We start from the raw sequence: 21,293 nt of genomic DNA on the forward strand, positions 1-21,293 counted from the left end.
CCATTGATTCTTCTTTTGCAAGGCTTCCAAAGTTGAACAGAGGGCAGGCACTCTTATTAGGGTCTCTCCCCTTTCCATATATTCACTTGTAAAAGGCAAACAAGAAAAGTTATAGCCCCAAATCTACTGATGCTTAACTAAACATTAAATATTCTTAGACCTGGTTGATGCTATCTGTGTTTCCCAACCCAATTACTCAGAAACCCTGTGGGGAGATGTATTTTCTCTGCCATGTACTTGTTCCAACGTTGCCTCACCTCATTCAAAATTCTCTAGGCCTATTCTCTACCATGGGCAATAAAACCATCATTTATTATTCTCATTCTTTCCTGGAACAGGACTATTATTGTCTTATCTGTGGAAACCAGTCCTTACCCTTAATAAGCAAAGCATATCACACATGTCATAAAAAAAAAATCCTGCTACCACCTTGTTAAATGACTGCAAACAGAAACTCTCCCAATTTTGAAGTGAGCCTGAGTTTACAAGATACCTACCAATCTCTGAATGGGTAACACCTAGCTCCCTAGGTATGACATCCAGCTCTTGAAATTGTAGGATAGCTAGTGAACCTTCTTAGGTTACAGAAATATATTCTAAGCCTCTTCAAGACCAGCTGCTATGTACACATCAGTGTCTCTCAGCCTTGGGTGATTTTGCTTTTGCTTCCCCAGGGGGTCATTTGGCAATATCTGGAGAAATTGTTGGTTATTACAATTGGAGGGTAGGGATTGATTCTGGTATGACGAACAGAAGCCAAGCTTATTTCCTTCAGTGCCCAGGACAGGACACCTCTCCTTTCCCCTCCACTCATGATCTGGCCCAAAATGTAAACAGTGCTGAGGCTGAAAAACCCATTGCTAGATTCTTTCTTACCTCAGGAGTTTAATTTTTTTATATGGAAATATGTCAACAGGAAGTAGAGCTGCCTTAGCATTTATAAGACTCTGAGAGAACGTTTTTCTTCTCTCAGTTCTCTACACACTTACCTGAGCCTGACCTGCTATACCAGATGTTAATCTTGTCTCTGGGAAGCAAAGAGATAAAGGCCTGATAGGAATAACAATTTCAAAATAAACTTCATTAGCTCTCTAGTTCTGCCATGATTCTGGTTCTTAACCCTATTTTTGGTAAACTGAAGTGGATAACATGTGAATCACGAAGACTGCTTTCAATGCTTTAGAGCCCAGAGTCAGTCACTCTAACTAGATGACCATAACAGAACTTTTGACCCAAACCATATCATTGGTCCAGAACAGTGTTAAAATGTTGAATACCTTTGTAGACACCATGGTCCCCACTAACTAATAATCCTTATGTACTTATATTTGTACGTGCTGCTGCATGTACCATCTATGTTACTTACCTCTCTTGCCCTTGAATACATGAGTCTGACTAAGCTTGATTAAATGCAACCCGTGGTCAAATTTAAACAGAGCGCTTCCTTAACAATATGCCCCAAACTCACGTGTTTATTTCGTCATTTTGTTCTTTCCACTACAGAGATTATAAGAGCTAGAGAAAGCCTAATAAAGTATGTTAATGAAGAAAATGATTGATATTACTCCTTATAGCTTACAACAGCTTTTCTAAGTCTACTTTCCTAGGGTACCAACTCTCAATTGGGAACTGCTGCCAGGCCACCTTTTTGCATCCTCTTCCTGCAGAAAAGTCTTGTTATCAGTTGTAAGCACTCTTCCATCAATTCGAATGTCCCATGTTCTTGGCCCAAATCGCCATAGGAATGCTTTTCCTTCTCAGAACTATTGTGGGGGTGAGGGAGGGGGTACACTGATGAGCACCCTAAGGGCTTCCCAATTCATCAACATCATTTCAGAAGTTTGATCATAAAAATGAAACAAAGAATGTGAATTTGAACAATGGTTTGGAGGAACAGGAGAAAACGGACAAAATAAAGAATGTGCTATTTATCAAACCAGAGAAAATAAACTGAAATATATTGCAATTACTATTCGGTATGTTATTGTTTCCGATTGTAATGGGCACATTAAGAAATACAACCATAAAAACATACCAAAAATCTGTGCTACAGGAAAGGAAAAACGAAATATTAGAAAAGAAACTATATTCATACCAGGAATAAAAATCATAAAATAATTTATAATATATTTAAAAATGAATTTTATCCTATATGCATAACATTGTAGTATATTATCATACACTTTACACATAAAAATCAACATAGAGTTTTATTATATTTCAAGATGATTTAGAATTTAAAAGATATTGATTCACTCCAGATTATTTTTTAAAAATAACACAATTCCCATAAATGTATCAGAGACATTTTATTAGAGTAGTGACATAATAATTCTAAAGTCCATCTCAATATCCTCAAACATCTCACTTGTCTACTACTAGAGAAACATTTTAATAAATTAAAAACAAAGAGGTAGATATTTATTTACTGTCATGAGAAAATGTCCAAGGTATATTATCTGAAACAAATAAATCCAAAAGCATACAGATAAATAGGATATAGATCAGTATAGCTAGTATAATATTATTTGAGAAGAATGTATTCATTTATCTACACTCAGAAAATATCCAGAAGAATACAGAACAAAGTGTTAACAATATGTTATTTCTGGAATATGTTTCTAGAGAGAATAAAAAGCAACAGAAAACAAGATAGTAGAAAAGATACACATATATATAATTATATATAGTTTTATATATGTATATAGATCATTATATAATTAAATAAAGAAACTATGTGAAAACAATACCCAAAAATATTTTAAATAAGAATAATGAAACATAATTTAACATATTAGGTTAACTCAGAAGTATGGTAAAAACACCAGCAAAATAAAAAGTTTAATAGAAGAGCATGTGTTTTCATATATATTTGAATATATATGAAAACATATATATGAATACATAATCCATATACATAACATATAAATATATGTATAAATTGTTAAATCTATAAGTAATTACTTGATGATTTATACATTAACAAATACAAAATTATATAACTGCTTTTAAATGGCCAATGAGTTTGGGGAACTAGGTAAAATGTTTGACAATAACAATAAAAAGTTAGTTGATTTAGTGATTTGTATGGAAAAAAAATAAACATGAAACTATTAAAAGTAAAGAAAAGCAAATATTTATTTAATTTTCTTTAGAGAGAATCTTTGTATCATACAATAAAGGTAGAAAGAAAAAAATAAAATATAGAATAATTTAAATATTTAAAATGAATTTTTTAATTATACAATCAAAATCCCACACAAAATAATTAAAATCCAAATGGAAAGCTTTGAGAAAAACAATTTGTGAGGTTAATAAAATTATCAACAGACAAAAAAATAAAATACAGAAAATGAAATATACAAATGTCAAACAAATGTAAGTAATTGTACGTGTCATTAGTAATCACTGTGACGAATATTAAAAGAACAACAAAACATGATCTAATAATAATTGGAACAGATCATTGCCAAAATAAATTTTAAAAAATTAAAAATGATGAAGTGAGAGAATAAACTGAAATATCACGATAAATTGTTAATCTTTAATTATATTGAGAAAAATATAAGTGCAAAAGTCATCACCTTAATTTTTTCATTCCAAAAATGTTGAAATAACCACCAAAACAGAAGTGGAACCCATGTACAGTAAAGTGATACTATCCACTAACTAAAATTATGTGAAGATGAATTCTTATTAATGTATCGATATATTCACAATATATTAAGTAAAAGTAGCAGGTTATAAACAATTTGCTTACATTAATTATTTTTGAATAATAAAAAATATACACACACAAATATGCTAGGAAAATGGTAATAAAAATTATATAAATGCATTTTTCTTGTTTTTTCTCCCATGTGTTTTCTCATTTTGAACATAAGCTTGTATAATAAAATGGCATATTAATGAAAAAATTCCGTAAGAAAAATTTATATTAAAAAATGGGCCACACTAAAATCTATTCCCTAAAGTTAATCTATAGCTTTGAACTTTAAATAATGAAATGAACTTATCAATTATTCCAGACAAAAATTATAAAGAAACTTTTCTAAGAAGAGAGTCTAATTGCTTTTAAATGGCAGAAAAGAAAGTAAAATTCGAGAATGCAATAATTTATCCTCTTAGTAAATATTTATTAAGCTGTTATTATATGCAAAACATAAAATGAGACCTTAGATTTACAAAGTCCAGCAAAAACTGCCATATGTTATCTTCCCTTGGGTAGATTAGATTCAAGTAGGATTGGCAGCTATGAGGCAAATCATTATGAAAAAGGGATAACTCAACCTGGGTCCATGTCGTACATGATATTAGATGTTGCTGAGCAAAAGTAATACAGGGCGTTTTGACCATGCAAGGATTTCAGCAATGGCTTCCTGAGGAGGTCATGAACGGGATTTAATTTTGTGGAGGGAAGTGACATTCTAGGGCTCAGCTTACTCAAAGATGTTGTCAAAGGAAGGAGCATAACAAATAACAGGGACCAAAAAAGGAGGCCAGCGCAAAGAGCATGGAGACCTCCTTGGTTGAAGATTTAAGAGCAGGAAGAGTACTATGTGAAAAATCTGTGAAGGCAGGGCCAGGTTATTCAAGGATTTTTAAGTAGTATTAAGGGTTTTGGTTCTCATTCTATTAACAAGAGGACTCCACTAAATTGCTTTAAATAAAAGGAGGGTGACATAGTCAGCTTTTGTTTTGAAAGATGCACCTTGTCTGCAGTATAGAGAGTAAATCCAATGGAACAAGGGTTGAGTTAGGAAGACTAGGACAAAAAGGTGGCACTAAGAAAGGTGACGAGAAATGAATAGATTTGACAGGTATTTAAGAGGCAAAATCAACAGGGCTTCATGATGGGTTGTTTATGGAGTATGAGAGCTAGGATGGGGTTAAGGATGATTCCTGTGATTCTGACTTACCGAAATAGATAGCTTCATTCACAAGACAAGAAACATGGGAAGAAAAACATGTTTGGAAAGAAAATCATGGTTCGCTTTTAGAAATGCATTTAAGGTGTCTCTTAGATATTTGAATTCAGATGGCAAATAAGAATTTGGTATATATATATGAGGAATTCAGGGATGAGTTCAAGCAATAGAGAAATAAGTTGTGTATCTTTAGAGTAAATGACAGCATATTCTATATAAGAAAATGAGATCAGAAAGATAGAAGGAGAGAGAATATAGAGGCAAAAATGGAGAATGCAAGGCTGCAGACATAAGGAAAACAAAATTCTCAGGTAGAGGAATTTGAGATTGCCAATGCTATGGAAAATGAAGGAATGCTGAAATGAAGGAATGGTTGCACATACACAAGCCTAGGAAGAAGAACATTTGAAGAAGAAAAGGCCAACTGTTTTATGTTATTGAGATAGCAAAGTAAAGCAACAAATAAAAAATGGTTATCAAATTTAATAATAATGAAGTCAGAGGCAATTTAGCATGAGCTGCTCTGACGGTTTTATAGGCTCTACGGACAGACCATAGTGGGTTGAAGAATTTAGTAATTAATGGAGAAAAGTAGACTGGATAGAATCTTTTGGAAAGATTTTCTATGAAGGGGAGGAACAAGAAAAGAGAGTATTAGAGGAGGATTTCAGGTTAGAAAAAAATTCTTTGTTGTTTCTTTTTGAGGGGTAAGACTCGAGTACTTTTAAAAGCCATGAAAATGATATGGATTAGCATCAGCAAACTATAAGTCACGACCAAATCCAGCCTGCTGTCTTTTTTGTAAATAAGGATCTATTGGACACAGATGTGTTTATCCCATACATATTTTCTATGGCTCCTTTTTTGCTATAGTGGCAAAGAAATTGTGACAGAGATCATATGGCCCACGAAATCTAAAATATTTACTATCTGGTTCTTTACAGAAATAGTTTTCTGAGCTCTGATTAAGATCAAAAAATAATTCGACTATGTAAGAAAGTGAAAGGTAACTGATAGAATGTCAGAGAGTATTGGTGGAGGGATTCATTCAGACATAAGTCATGTTATACACTGAGAAGTAGAATGTTGGCATAATTCCCTTTAATTTGAAGGTGTTTCCCCTCAAGTTTTTTTTTAATCAATAAATCTGTGGATCTTTAGCATCTGTGAAAAAGAATAAGTTTTAAAAACTGATGTACAAAAAGTAAGACTAAAGGAACTTCACACCTTTAAGGAATTTACACTTTTACAGAAATTAAGATATCTAATTATCTAACAATTTCATTCTGGATTATATAAGTATATATCAAAGGAGCTCATGTGCCTCATTTACATTTCTAGCATAGCAATACATAGGAATTGAATAAAGAAATATATGACTGGTGAAGATGTTTAAGAATACGTAATAATTACATAAAATAAATCATTATGCATGATAAATTTTCAATAAAATAGGTATTTTTCTGGGAAATTATAATTCAACATTCTGAGTCAAGGACAAAAAAATGCAAACAAATATGAGTGAATTTTATGTTTTCTTAATAGTATATCCAAACAGAGGCCCTACAAAGACAATTTTTGGTGGATATTTTATACATTTCAAGGAAAAATAATTTCTGTACTAATTTAATCATTTCAAAGCTAGAAAAAGATAAATTACTAAATACAGTTCAACTGATAAAGACAGCAAACTATCAAGCTTCCTTATTACTTAAAAGAGGGTTAAAAATAAGAAACAAAAGTAAATTCAACGAGAGCTGATCTGGAAAAAAAATGCTGTAAAAGAATAACCAGAATTCATTCTATAAATTCAAGTAACATTTGATAATTAGGAAATAAAATACATAATTTGTAAAATCAAAAATCACAGTGTGGAGAAAAAGGATATAACTCAGAAAAAGAAAAAAAATCAAAGTGCTGAAAATTTATTGAGTAAAATTTAGTGTACCTTCTGATAAATGTTTATTTTATAAATGAAACTATATTTATGGTAATTGTTATAAATAAGTTTTTGTTAAGACAAAGTGTTTTTCCACTATTATAAAAATAACATTGAGTCCAGTGTTACCACATACTAATGTAGGCACACAATATATTTTTGTTGATTAAATAAATAAATTAAAAGATAAAATGAACAAAAATACAGAAGGCAGTGTCATTAAAATTAGGAATAAAAAAGCTGCTTTGTATCACCATACTTATTTAATGTTATTGTAGAAGATTTAGTCAGTAGAAATGGTTAATATAAGTAAGTAAGAAATGTAACTATTCGGAAAGAGAAGATATAGCTTTTGTGTTTTACAAAATTATTTTTGAAATAGAAATTTCAAAAGAATTAATTTACCAAAACTAATGGTTATAACCAAAATAGTTATAACCACATATATGTGAATACATACACACATACATTCTAATATATGTATTAGAATTTTAAAACAAAGCAAATCAACTCATCTCTACTGGGGACATAAGAAGGGGGTGATATAAATAGAGCTCCATGTCATTTTTTATGCTACCCGTAATGTTTCCATTGACAACAGTAGAGATTTTGATTATTTCCAAATTAATTCATAGATTCACATCACCCTAGTCAAAATGCCATATGTGTGTGTTCAGGGAAAAAATAAAGAGAGATGCAAAATTTTATTTAAAATAAAAATAGCAAAGAAAAAACAAACACTAATTTAAAAAATACATATATATGTGGAGTGGTTGGAACAAAGACATATTTATAAAAATTAAAATATATTGGTGTTCAAAAATACGGTTCTGACTCAAGAATAGGAAGTGAACTCATGGGCAAAATATAGAAAGCACAAAAAGGACATGGACATATGAAAGTTTTACATTATTATTAGGTAAAACATGCTGGAAAAATTGTACTTATTTATTGGAAAAAACAAGTTACTTCTCTATTTTGCATGATATGCAAAAGTATATTTTAGATATAGTGAAGAATTAAATATAAAAATAAACGTATAGTGGAAATGATCAAAACACAGTTCATGTTTACGATATACAGGATGGGAAAGGCATTTTTAAAATAAAATTAAAACAAGAAAACATAATGAAAATTTGTATTATTGTTGACTTCAGCGACTATTCATAAACCATATTTCAAAATAAAAAATCAAGTAAAACAAAATGTAGAAAAAATTTCTACTCCACTAAAGCCAAAGATGTAAAAATTAAATGCTAAAAAATAATCTGTCAACTTATTGAAAAAAGAAAGATAGCAAATAACGCTGGTGTATATGTGGAAAATGGGAACCCTTGTACAGCATGTGGTAATATAAAAAGGTATATATTTTTGAGAGGGTAATTTGGCAATATGAGTTAAGAAGATTAAATTTTTCAATTATTTTGGCTATGTATTTTCTCTTTTAAGAATGTATCTACATGATGGGGTAATTTAAGAAATATTTATGACAGTAAACACAGTAATCCATATGTACAACAAGTAAGGGAGGCTTAGGCTTAAGTAAAATATGCATCTTAGGAATGTAATTTCAAAAAATCATATTTTAAAAAGTGCTCTTATTCATCGCAAAATGTGAACTTTGACAGTATGCAATCTTATATATACAGTTTCCAATACCAAATTTTTTTTATATAACATCCACGCCTGGACCCCCATTCTTGTGCATATGAAAGACGTAAATGTACCAGAATTTTTAAGGTATTATCTTTGCATAGTGGGATTTTTTTGAATTGCTTTGTTTACTGTTATACATGACTTCATGTTTTCGATGTTTTCTAAAGTAGCATTCATTTATTTTATAATTGGAAAATAAAATACAGCAGGTTAATCCAAAAATTATACTTACTCATATTTCAGAATAATCTGTATTTTTCTGATTGTTTAGTATAAGTTGAATGGAAATAGTCTGACAACAATGTATAAGATAGTATATATGCTTATGTAATCAGCCTGTTCCAATAAATTTTCAGTAAAAACTGCAGTAAGAAAGAGAATGGATGCTATCTTTCTAGTAACTGAACAATCCTTGTTAATCTTCATGTTTTGTTGCAGATTCACATACACATTCTCAAGGAGGAAGTTATGTTAAAATTCAAGAGGCAACAAATTGGAATATTCATTTACAACAAGTTGGAATATTCACTTAAAATCATCTCTGATGCTTCAGTCATTTGAGAAAAGGCATACCACAGTAGACAGTGAGCCAAAGGGATTATGATTTGCAAAAGGTTAAAAAAATTTAAGTTTCGCATTTCTTTATCTCTCAAGTTTCAAGATTGGGATCTAGGCAGCATTTCTCAAAAGTTAAAGCAAAAAAAGTTCAAAAGAAAAAAATTCTGGGTAGAGTACTGTAGGCCATGTCCCAAGAGGAAGAGGAAAAAGTGGTTGAGAAAAGTTAAGGGCAGGGCTAATGGTTCTGCGGTCACTCTCCTCTGTCAGGAATTACAGTGGGAACAGATACCATTGAATTGAGATCCCTACATGCAATGGAAAAAATGGGATCCCATGTTGGCCCAGCCCTAGTGTCAGCACTTAATCACTAAAGACAAGATGGGCGTGGTTACCAAAATGATGGGAATATCAAAGCAGTAATCAGAACAGGCTGACTCACAAGAGACCTATGATGATGGTTAGTGCATCATCGTGTCCCTAGAAAAGAAGTACATGGGTAGTCTACGAAATTGTTACTTGATCTGTATAAGTGGAAGAGTTCTAGGTCAAGTCAACAGAAGTCTAACTTGAATCACCAACAGAGAGAGTCAGGACCCTACAATCAATTCCCACACTTGAGCCAGTTTACAGACTCAGAACTCATTGAGTGGACGAGAAGCGTATTTCTCTTGTGGAAGGGCCCTGCTACCAAAAATTTATACTATTTTTCTTTCTCCCAGCCTTTTCCAAAGGGATCTACAGTTACTTAGCAAGGTGACCGTGCATTAGGGAGTGTAAAGTAATCAAGCTTTGGGAGATTACTGGACACTGACTCTGAAGTGACACTAATTTCTCGAGACACAAAACATCAATGTGATCCCACAGTCAGGCAAAGGGCTCATGGAGGTCAGATGGAAATCAGGTGATTAATGGTGCTTTAGCTCTGGTCCATCTCACAGTGGGTCCAGTGGGTCCCTAAACTCATCCTGTGGTATTTCCCCAGTTCCAGAATACATTATTGAAATAGACATACTGAACAACTGCAGATCCCCATATTGGAATAATTCTGCCTTTTCAATCACAAAGTAAACCACTTGTCTTCTCCAGCAAAGATAAAAATTTTCTTTCGTCTTTTCTGTCTGTATGGGATTTGTTTTTGTTTAGGAGTTATATCCGTGGTGCCCTCTCTATTTCATAGCACAAAACGGTATCACAGGAAATATTCCACGGAGAAACAAAAAGAATTATTTTTCACATTAAAATATATTACAGTTATGGCGACAAAGTTATGAATAATGCAATATATGTTTCAGCAAAAATAACTCAGCTGATATTATATAAACTAAACTGATATTATATAAACTAAAGCATTAAGTGATATATATACACACACACACACACACACATATATATGCTAGAGAAATATTAATTCTTCTTGAAATCACTTATTAAGTTTTTATTTCATAAGGAATAATTTATATATTGTTTAAAACTCCCACTTATGATACATAAACACTTCAGGAATTAAAACTGCTTTGACTTGTTAAGAAAATGAACTGAAGGGCAATACTTGATGAGACTGAGAATTTGTAAGTTGTTACTATAACCTGTTTCTTTTTCAGAGTTAGTACCAATAAAAGAAATACAAATGAGGCTTTCTTTGAAAGGTAAATAAAATATTCTGCTAAGGGAGTATATTATAAATTCTGAGATGTTATTAAATATTGCCATGTCTGGTACCCAAACTAAATTACAGTTCAGAAAAGGGACTGAAAGTTCAGGTTTATTTTTTGCTTCAGTAAAAATGTAACCACAACACTTGTTTCTGCATCAGGGAGTATTATAGCCATCATTATAACTAATAATAACAATGAAAATAATACAGCTACATCGCATTTTGCATTTTTCAGTAGACATAAGGCTTATGGTTAATAATCATTTATATTTACACTGAAGCTTTTTGTGGAGGAGGTCAGAGTGCTTTTTGAGTAGTACCTCATTAATCATTTCAACAAGTTACTTGGAAAGTTATTATCCCAGTTCAATAGATGGAAAAATTATAACACAGAAAGGTCAGATATATATTTACTTGTCCAATATTAGAGAAGTAAAGTGAGTTGGTTTCAAATCTGAGACCTCTTTTTTCACCCCCTGATCTAACCACTGGACCAGTGAAAAATTGGTCCATACTGTGGTTTGACCATCAACCTAAAGTACTTCAAGGCTGACCTCTCTGCTATTACTTTTGTAGATCTATAAACACAGAAGAAAATATCAATTTTTCATCCACGGTGACCATACTAAAAAAGACTCAGACATAATTAATTTGTTTCCATTTTTTTTTTTCTTATTTCAAGTCTTACTAGAAACCATTGAATATAGTTGGTGTCAATTTAAAATTGTAAATATTAATGTACTTCATAGTGAAATGCATTATGATCAAATTTATTATGAAACAAACAAGCAGTACTCTAGAGTATCATTCAAAAGTAAAACTATTTAATAGGAGTCAGTTAATGGAAAGAAGAAATCAATTTTTAATAATTTTCAACACCTCAGATATTTAGATCTTCAAGAGCAAATTAAAGAACCAATGTCAGTAAATGTGACTTGAGGGAACAGGGAAGAACTTTAAAAATCAAGTTTAGAATTTATACTCAAAGACTATTTCTGTTTGTTTGTTTTAAGAAAATCAGTGTAATTTTAATGGTTATCTGGGGGCATTTAATTTTAAGAGGAGGCAGCTAAACAATTGTTATCCCTTTAAAGTAAAAATATACAGTGAATATGAATTAAGTATCACTGCCTTTTTAAAATGAAATATTCTCAGGCATTTTTCCTCCTTATGTAATTTGCTATTCCCAAATCAGTTTCTATATAATTTTCTTTTAACATTAAAAATTCCTTCTAAATAGAATCAATGCATAATTCTTTATATTTCTATTTTCAAGTACATATTTTGCTTATTTACAACCTAAAATAGAGTGAGTTCTCTTAAGCAATTCATCCATATCAATCTTATTTAATCTGGTTTGAGACATTCAAATGCACTGTTAAAATTAATGCACTTTTTAGTTTTTAAACTTAATGAGATTTGAAGAAACCAAACATTGAAATATTAGTAAAAAATGAAAATTGTAAATTTGTGCCAGAAATGTTGAAGTTATAGTTACTCTTTTTACCTTTACAACTTTCTTTTAAAACTTGGGATTAAAATGTTTACTAAAACTTATTTTCTTTTCTAGAAGAATTTGTGTTTAAAAAAATAAGATAAAAAGGAAAAATGTGACCATTCTTGCCAGATTTAGTGATTAATGCTAAATGTCATAACCTATTTAATAATGTATTTGTTTATTGATTTATTTGATATCCAGGCATAAGTTTGTGTTCAATGTTTTCCTTTTATTCATTCTTCTTCATAATTTTTGAACAAGATTTTTATGATTTTTTTATATTGTCACCATTTTTTAAAAACCTTTATAAATGCATATCAGCTTCGCTGTGATTTCACTCCCACCCCTTACGTTTACAAATAGCACAATGAATAGATTCGACTTAAGGGCAAACATCTTACTTTTAAAGGACTAATTTCCCATAGCTCCATTTTTTTTAGACCTTAATTTCTCCTGACAGTGAAAGCATTATTTTTAAAGTGCTTAGCAGGAGTTTAAATACATAGCCTTTTCACCTATCTAGCAGCTTTAAGAAGATGTTCATTAAAAAGCCAATGGCTTTATAGTGTGTTTTTCTCAATCTTCCTTAACTTACAGTTAAAACTTTAATGGCTTATGGAGTGCATGAGAAAAAGAGCCCCATAATTTTTTTTCCTTTTAAGAATATTGAGATTTTATTAAACTGACTTGATGAATGATGGTTCTTCTGGTACTATAAAAAGCAATTTTAATTTTTAAAACATATTCAACATCACTTCATGCTTTTCACTGATCAAAAGACATACTAATTTTTCAAAACTCCCTGTGTCTGGTGATATACAGGTTGCCCCTGTTTCACTTTGATTCAGTGAATTATGAAACTCTAGAGACATGAAAATTCAGATGAGTCAACCAAGTCCTCAATGATAATATTACTGAGCAACTTCTAAGGCATAAAACTATCTATAAATGCAATTCCTGAGAAGAGCTAGGAATGATTAGATTTTACTGAATATAGAAAAACTCAAGAAAAAAAATTCTGGTATCATGTGAAGATTACTGGGGTGTGTTAAAAGCTATACATTCCTAAGACCAGAGTCAGATGCCTCAGCTTGGAATCTCAGAGAACAACCACTTGTTAAAACCTTTTCCATGAGATGCCAATATCAACTAATTCTAGAAAAAGAATTGAAGGATTAAGTTGTCAGTTTAAAATCCCTCCTGAATTAGCCATATCAGACCTTTTTGGCACCTGTCACTCTTTACTACTTTCATTTGCAAATTCTAATAAAAAACTCTATTGACAAATAGATTTTAATTGGATCAAATTCATACAATCGATTTTTTAAAAAGCAGCCAGAGTTTTAAGTACGTGGCAGAATTTAAAAGTCATCTACAACGGTACTTCAAAAAGTTTGTGGAAAATGGAATTAAAAGATAATACAAATCTTCCCATGAACTTTTTGAAAACCCCTCCTATGTGTGTGTGCACATGCGCATGTGTGCTCATGCACTTCTCTGGTTGTGTGTGTTGTATATCTTCCACTCAAGCATAAAAAAAATTGCATGGCTGTTTACCTGAGCACCTCACTTTTTAACAAGTCAAGGAGCTGATTATTTTCTCATTGACAAATGAATATAAATAACCCAGGTTTTCTCTCATACCTCATCTTGCTTTTTCAGTCCTGAGAATGACCATAGAGAAAAGTGTACCAATCTGAGAATTGCCTTGAGTTGGGAAATGTTGTGCTGGTAGAATATTCTCATTTGAGTGATGGGTCACACAGAAATGAAGTGTCTAGCCAAAAGTAATGCCAAAAATGGCAATATATAGATACAGACTTGACTACACAAGTATAGATACAGACTTGACTACATTAATTTTTTTTCATAAAAAGAATTTTAGACTATGGAGATGTAAGATACTTGTGATTTTTAAAGATGATAAAACATTTACCTTAAAAAATATATTACTGATGAACAAATCCTGGTAATTTTAACCCAAAATTTTTTTCACTAATAATTCAAATGTTCAAAATGGATATTAAGTCTAATGGAAAAATATTTATATTATCTCTCTATTTCAACACTACACGCATGCACGCACATACACACAAACACACACAAATATACTGTACATCAATATACAAATATAATTTCAATTATAACATTTTACCATGACACAGTATTAGTGAGACACCTAAATACAGTTATTTTTATAGCTTTATATTGGTAAAATATTAATTAAATTCAATGATACTGGGCCTGCCTCATTTAGAATCCCTTTTGAATATATATCATGCATTGTAGTCTTTGGAAATCCATTCAGTACATCACAAAATGTCAATTACTAAAGTGTCAGAAGAAGTTAATTGTCCATTTTAAGTCAATAGTTTGAACTTGATCTAATACATTCAACAAATATAAATTATTAGAAATGGTCTATATCATCCACAGCATAGCAGTGAAAGAAATAGTATTAGCCCAAACTGTAAACCAGTATTTCTTCTATTTTACCTGACTTTGAAGTATGTAACCAAAATACTGTATAACTGAAGAATATATAACTATATTGTCACCGATATTGCCATTTTCCTAATGGTAGCACTGTTAGCATTATGGGATCATTAAGCTTTATATTTCACTTACTTAACTTTTAAAACACTTTGGATGGAAACTCTCTTTAGAGACTACCTTCATTCATTTTAAGGTTTCACCAATTTCATCTTTTAAATGTAAAACATAAACTAGAATGCTCTCTCTTTCACGTTGGCTAATTTTATAAAGGTGCTGGCTATTGGCAGTTGATAAAATAAATCCTAGAAGAACTAGGTATTCAAAACTTTGTTCTTTATAATCTCTAAAAAAATTTTTGGTATACTGACTGAAGTAACTTCATAACCCTGTAATATTTTTTAATGAGATAAAATTATGCAAAGTTTCACAAAGTATTTTCAAAAGTAAGTGGTTTGCAATTTTCTCTATTTTTAATGACACATCACTAAGTTTTAGGCAAAGCTGTACCCTTCTGGTTTTAAGTTATCTTTTCTGAGTACATATTGAGGACAGACAAATTAAATGATTCAGTTCAACCAAATGAACTGATCTGCCAAAGTATGATGATTGCAATGTACGTATCTCTTATATTCATGCCATATATCATATTAATTATTCCTCATTTATAGATACAAGAAATTTTTACTACCTAAGTTATTAAAATATTATCTTTTAATTTATTAGTATGGTGTGTGCACATAGACTTTTTAAAATTAAAACTTGCAAAATGTAGAGCCAAATTATTTAATTTGAAAATTGCATGTTGTATTTGTGTGATGGTTCACAGATGTCATACTAATGAGGAATATTAATATTTTTATTTTCCTCTTAAAAGAAACAAAATGACTATTTGAATTATATTTAGGTCATGATAACTGAATATGAATTAGGAGGAAAGTGAACTTTTCAATTTAATGTAATTTTTTTTCCCCTTCAAGGCACTTAGAAAATTAGCACTTGATGCTAACTTTTCTAGTTAAATATTTATGGCTTTTTTGGGTAGAGTTTGGTGTTTTCAATAATAATAATAAAAAAATCCTGCAGTGTAAAATTGTATTGTAAATATATCAATTGTTTTTTTTAATTTTCTATGCTATTGATACATGAGATGTATAAAAACAACACTAGCTAAAATTCAGCATTTCTTTAGTGTTTCTAAAAAATCATAAATTTGCACAAATCATTCCCCTCTCTTTGCTTCATTTTGTGGAGAAGTTTTCCCAAATGGAAATTTTCTCAACAGGAGAAATTTTACTCTGGGGTGACAAAGAAATAAGGGGGATTGGGGGGTTTCCCTAATTACCAATTTCTAACAATTCGTTTTTCTTATTTTTAATATCCACCTATAACTGTAATATACTGAACATGCTATCAAAAAAGATGGGTGGCAACTCCAATTATTTTTATGTGTCTGTGTTTCAAAGTAACTTAATATTCATTTAAATGGAGTTTTATTGCAGCCTCTCATCCTCCCGCATTGAGGTAATGGTCTTCAAAGGATAGCCTATCATTTTCCAAGTTTCTGGGCATGGCAAGTTTGACCAACTTCAGTAGAGCCACCATTTTGACTTAATAGTACCTTTACAATATTTTATAAAATTCTTCATTGTTTGATGCTTTAACAACCCATTCATTCCCAACAATGCTAGTGCAATTTCGTGACCTTGAACTCCACTTTATATAATATAGTATCAGAATGTGTTTTTAAACACCCATGTTTTTATGGAATAAAACATCTTTTACTTTATTATGGTAATGCCTAGGGTTTTCGAAGAAATGATTGGTGGAATTTAAGATTTCTGGAAAAGTTTTAGAATCCCTGTTTTCAAGTCCTTGTTCTTTAAGAATCTTTCTTTCTTCCTGGTGATTCTTATAAATAAAAATCACCATTCTACAAAAGTCAAGAGAAAATGAATCAACGAACCTCGATTTTCCTTTTCTCTTTATCTTACTAGCCTTTAAGAGAATCAAGAACTCAGAATAAAATAGGATGAAATTGTGTTACTAATATTCATCTATATTGAATAAATGTGGGCCTGTAATAAAAACATCAAGCCTTGTTAGACTTTTATAGAAAATCTTTTATTCACTTTAATTTTTAAGGGCAATTGCTTATACAAGCTTCTTTTAGAGTTTTATTATCTGGGATTACTTCTCATTTTCAGTGATACACAAAAAAGAAGAAAACGAACTCTGTGAAGAACAGTTCAATAGTCCAAATTGTACTAAGTTGGAGATTATTTCAAATTCAGTGCTTTGTCTGAAAACATTTTCATTAGCATCTGTATTTAGGAATATGAAAAAATTGGAGTATATATTATTGAAGAGCAAATTATATTTTCCAACTGTTATAACTAACATTAGAAATGTCAAAGTCTTTAAATACTCATTAAAACTCTCTTTTGAAAAAGTGCTCATCTAAAATAAGATGCTAAAACAGCATATTGCCAGAACTCCACCTCTCTTCACCAGTTCTCTCCAGCAACAAGGCCTTGGCAGTCAGTCATTGCACATAATGATCACCTTTACCAAGAAAAGAACAATTTACATCCAGTATAACTTATTGACAATTTGGAAATTTGTGACTATTTTTCTATTCATTAACATGCTTCTATAAGTGATCTTTAAAATTAAATAATCAGGAAATAGGCCCAAACTTATTCTCACGAAGACGAAAAGGATAGAACATGAAATATATACTTTCATTTGAGACTGTCACAGAAAGGGAGAATACCCAGAACTCAAACCTCTCTCCTTTTATTTATAAATATTTGTATCACTTAATTTTGCATAAGTTTAACAAGAATACTACTATTCCTTTTGGGGATGACAGCAACACAGACAAATAGTCCCTGTTATGCCTGTCATTATGTTATTGCTACATCATCCACAACATCACAACCTGATTTTAGTTACCAGGGACAAAGCCAAAACATAGAATTTAAGTTTCATTCTGATTACACACACAATAGCCAGCACTTAAAAATCCTTTGAAAACTGATATATGTTCCAGTAATTTTAAAACATAAGGGAAAGAAAGAAGGAAGGAAGGAAGGGGAGAAAGAAAGAAGGAAGAAAGAAAGTCTTAAAAGCGTGATACAATTACACAGTAGGCCTCTGACATTCTCTATGCTGGTATAATAACTAAACAGCAAGTAACACGGCTGTGAAATCCCTGTTGCATGCTTCAATCAAAACTAAAAATTTACAACAAAATCAACCCTTGGGTAAATTGCTCTTTGGTTTAAATCTTCATTATCTCCTGGAATTTTGGTAAACTCACTTTCTTTTTAAATTAAGCTGGCCCCCTCCTATCTTTATTCTGTTACAAAAGTCCAACATCAAGAACCAGACATAAATTTCAGAAAGAGAAGAGTTTTGTTTGTATGTGTTTTTAAGTCCAACCCCTGTATACAAACTGTTAAAAAAACAGATGTTTTAACATCGTGCTTTATTCCAACTTAATCTCATCCTTGAATGAACTTCCTTCAAGTTTCAACCATTAAAAAAAAAAAAAGAAAAAGCAGTCAATTTCCTGGTGGTTGTAATTTAATTAAGTAACCTTCACACCAAGCAAAACCCAAAAGCAAAAGGGTCATTAATCTTTCTAGTGATTAGAGACACCTCTAGAGCTTCAAACATTTACCTCTCCTTCCCCGCAGTAGAAATGCTTTTAGGAGGATCATGGCTCATACCTCACATTCCCTGGAACCAGAGATGGTATATGTGCAGGGCCCAGATCCATTAACCGATATATCCATGGTCTCAGAGTTTGTAGGCTTGTAGTCCACATAATACTCCTGTAAAGGGGAATTCATTTGTCTTTCAGACTCTCTGGCCTTTTTCCGCCTCCTCTTCATAAGAGAGTGCTGCTGGAGTTGTTTCATGCTTGCTGGGTAGCGTTTCCAAGACACATAGATTACCAAGAGGATCATGGCCACAGAGACAAAGAGAGCCACACTCCCAGCAATAATTTTGTGAAATGAAACATGCTCATAATCTTGCTCTGTGCCCGGCATCTGAAACCCTGGAGAAGGGCTTGGTATTTCAAGGGTGGGTTGGATGGCATCAGGTTTGAAGATGGTAGGTTTAGGGATAATCAGAGGCTTCTGTGGAGTTTGGGGGACCAGGTGTGATCTCTCCGTGTTGACCACCTGGACTTCAGAACAGATACTATATGTTTCCACAGCATCACTAACCTTTTCACCCTGGATGTGCTTAGGTCCTGCACATATCATGGTGCTTTCCTTATTTCCTTTGAAATTCTTAAGCCAATAATAAAGAGGACAAATGCTCCGACTGCATTCCCACATATTTCCAGACAAGGTGATGGATATTAATGATATCCATGCATTGACAGTTTCCTGTGAGATATTGGTGAGCTTGTTAGAATCCAAATTCAATTTTTGCAAATTGGGGAGGCATTTAAACGTACCCGGCTCAATTCCTTGGATGTCATTTCCTGATAAATCCAAGTTATGTAAGGAACTCCAAGTCCATGTCAAGCCTTGGCTAATGGAGCGAATCCTGTTCCACTGTAAGTAAATTGAGCGGAGATTGAAGAGACGTGGAAAATGAGCGAAGTTGATCTTGGAAAACTGATTGTGCTCCAAGTGGAGCTCCTTTAACTTCAGGAGGCCAGCAAACGCATTTCGGGACAAGCTTCGAAGACGATTATAACCCAAATCCAGAAAGTCAAGATTACGACAGTCTTGAAAAACTCTTATCGGCACAGTCTTTAGTGAGTTAGATCTCAAGTGCAAAATGATGAGTTTCCGAAGGCCCTTAAATTGTTCTGATTGCAGTGACTGAAGCTTATTGTAGGAGAGGTCCAGATTGCGGAGATTGGGAACTGGGTGAAATGTTTTATTGTGCAGATAGGTAATTTTGTTGGAGCTTAGAATTAATTCTTTCAGTCTACGGATCCCCTGAAATGCATCTTCATCCACTGAGCTAATGTAATTATGGTCAAGATAGAGCCATATAAGCTGGTTAAGGCCAGCAAACTGATTGGATTTGAGTTTCTGAATGCTGTTGAACCTTAATGATAAGCCTTGTGACCCTCCAGAAATGTTCTCAGGGATATCTGCAAAAGCATGAGACTCACAGTACACAATTTTGCCATCACATCTGCAGTTCTTTGGACAAGCTCTCTGAGCGCCCGTGAGCATAACAAGAAGCAGTGTAGGGAGTAGCACCAGCACCACACTCATGCCTTTAAGCTGTGTAATTAAATGGAAACCTACAATATTAAAAAGAAGACAGACATACATTGTGAAGCTATTAAAATAAATCAGTACCAGCTTACCAATATTAGGGGCATTTTGTCTAATGTAGTAATGGGACAGTGGATTTAAGGACAAGGTGTTTAACATTAAAAGCATTATTTTCTTCAACATTGCATGCTTGCTGTTTATTCTTTCTTTCTTGATCTTCACATCACCCCAGTGCTGTAGAACTAAAAAAAATTCTCTTGAGTTCAGGAGTTCCTATGTACCTCAACAGTACAAAAACACAGAGCCTTTTTATCACTGAATGCTGACATTTTAATAACAATAATATTCAGCTAGTTAATGTGTTGAACCACAGTACGAAAAAAAAATAGTGCGTGATGTCTTCTGGTAAGGGCAGAAATGTGATTTAGTAAACCGGGTGCTTGTTCATCTTTCCTAGTTGAGAAAACAGGATGTACTCTCGCAAAGGAGCTTCAGTAAGCTGTCAGGGTAAACCAAGTTTGTCCTGCCGAAATTGTATACTTGGTGCACAATTAGACGGCAGTATATGAGTTCTAGAAAAAAATGTCATTGGGACTAGTATGGTCAGCCAACGTAACATGGTATGAAGACTCATAATTGTGAGGTATTCTCAGTTTGTTAATGTCTGTATGTGTGGCTCTCTGCCCAGTGCTAACAGGGGCTAAGAGACCTATTCCTAACAGAGAACACTCTAAAGTTAAGACTGTCAAATTCTTATTAAATATTTGCAAAAAATGCAAAATAGTCTCTGGTAGTATTAGTTTGCTGTTATTTTTAATATAGCTGTTTCAGCAGATTTGAAGAATAAACAAGGAAATAAACTGCAGACTATTATCTTCCTCCTCACCTTTCCCACTGACTTTTTTTTCCCCCCTGCCCTACCTCCATTAACTTCAGAAAGCCTGCAAAGTTGCAATCTGTTGGCACTTAGGCTTCATTTCCTAGTCCTTGCATGTTAAGTCCGGACTTCTTTTCTCTGTCAACAGTAGATTTATTATTTCTCAACGGTGGGGAAAAACTACCGTGTTACAGTTCCTTTTTTTTCCTTTAAATTTTTATATTTTTAATCAAGAGACAATCAGCCCAACCCCTAATCTAAAAACCCTCCTTCTCAAGCAGTATTTTTTTTTTTTTAATTTAAAACCCGATCTTACTCTCTGTCCTCTTGCCAGCTACAGACTCATTGAAATACATTCCAGCTCTCCCAGACAGGAGAAAGGAGGGTGTAGGGGGGAGAAGCCAGTCACACTTGAAAAAATAAGACTGGCAA

The 21,293-nt window shown here is 32.3% G+C and overlaps 1 protein-coding gene across 1 annotated transcript in view; it reads right to left on the reverse strand.

The window, feature by feature from the left end:
- Nucleotides 1–20,041, reverse strand: part of LRRTM4 (leucine rich repeat transmembrane neuronal 4) — a 765,263-nt gene extending 745,222 nt beyond the window's left edge. Inside the window, exon 1 of the mRNA XM_063077791.1 lies at nt 18,464–20,041. Within this exon, the coding sequence (XP_062933861.1) occupies nt 18,464–20,041 (1,578 nt within the window). The remainder of the gene's footprint in view (nt 1–18,463) is intronic.
- Between the last annotated feature and the right edge of the window lie 1,252 nt (nt 20,042–21,293).

The sequence above is a fragment of the Cynocephalus volans genome, chromosome 14 (assembly GCF_027409185.1).
Source record: "Cynocephalus volans isolate mCynVol1 chromosome 14, mCynVol1.pri, whole genome shotgun sequence".
NCBI classification, from domain to species: Eukaryota; Metazoa; Chordata; class Mammalia; order Dermoptera; family Cynocephalidae; genus Cynocephalus; species Cynocephalus volans.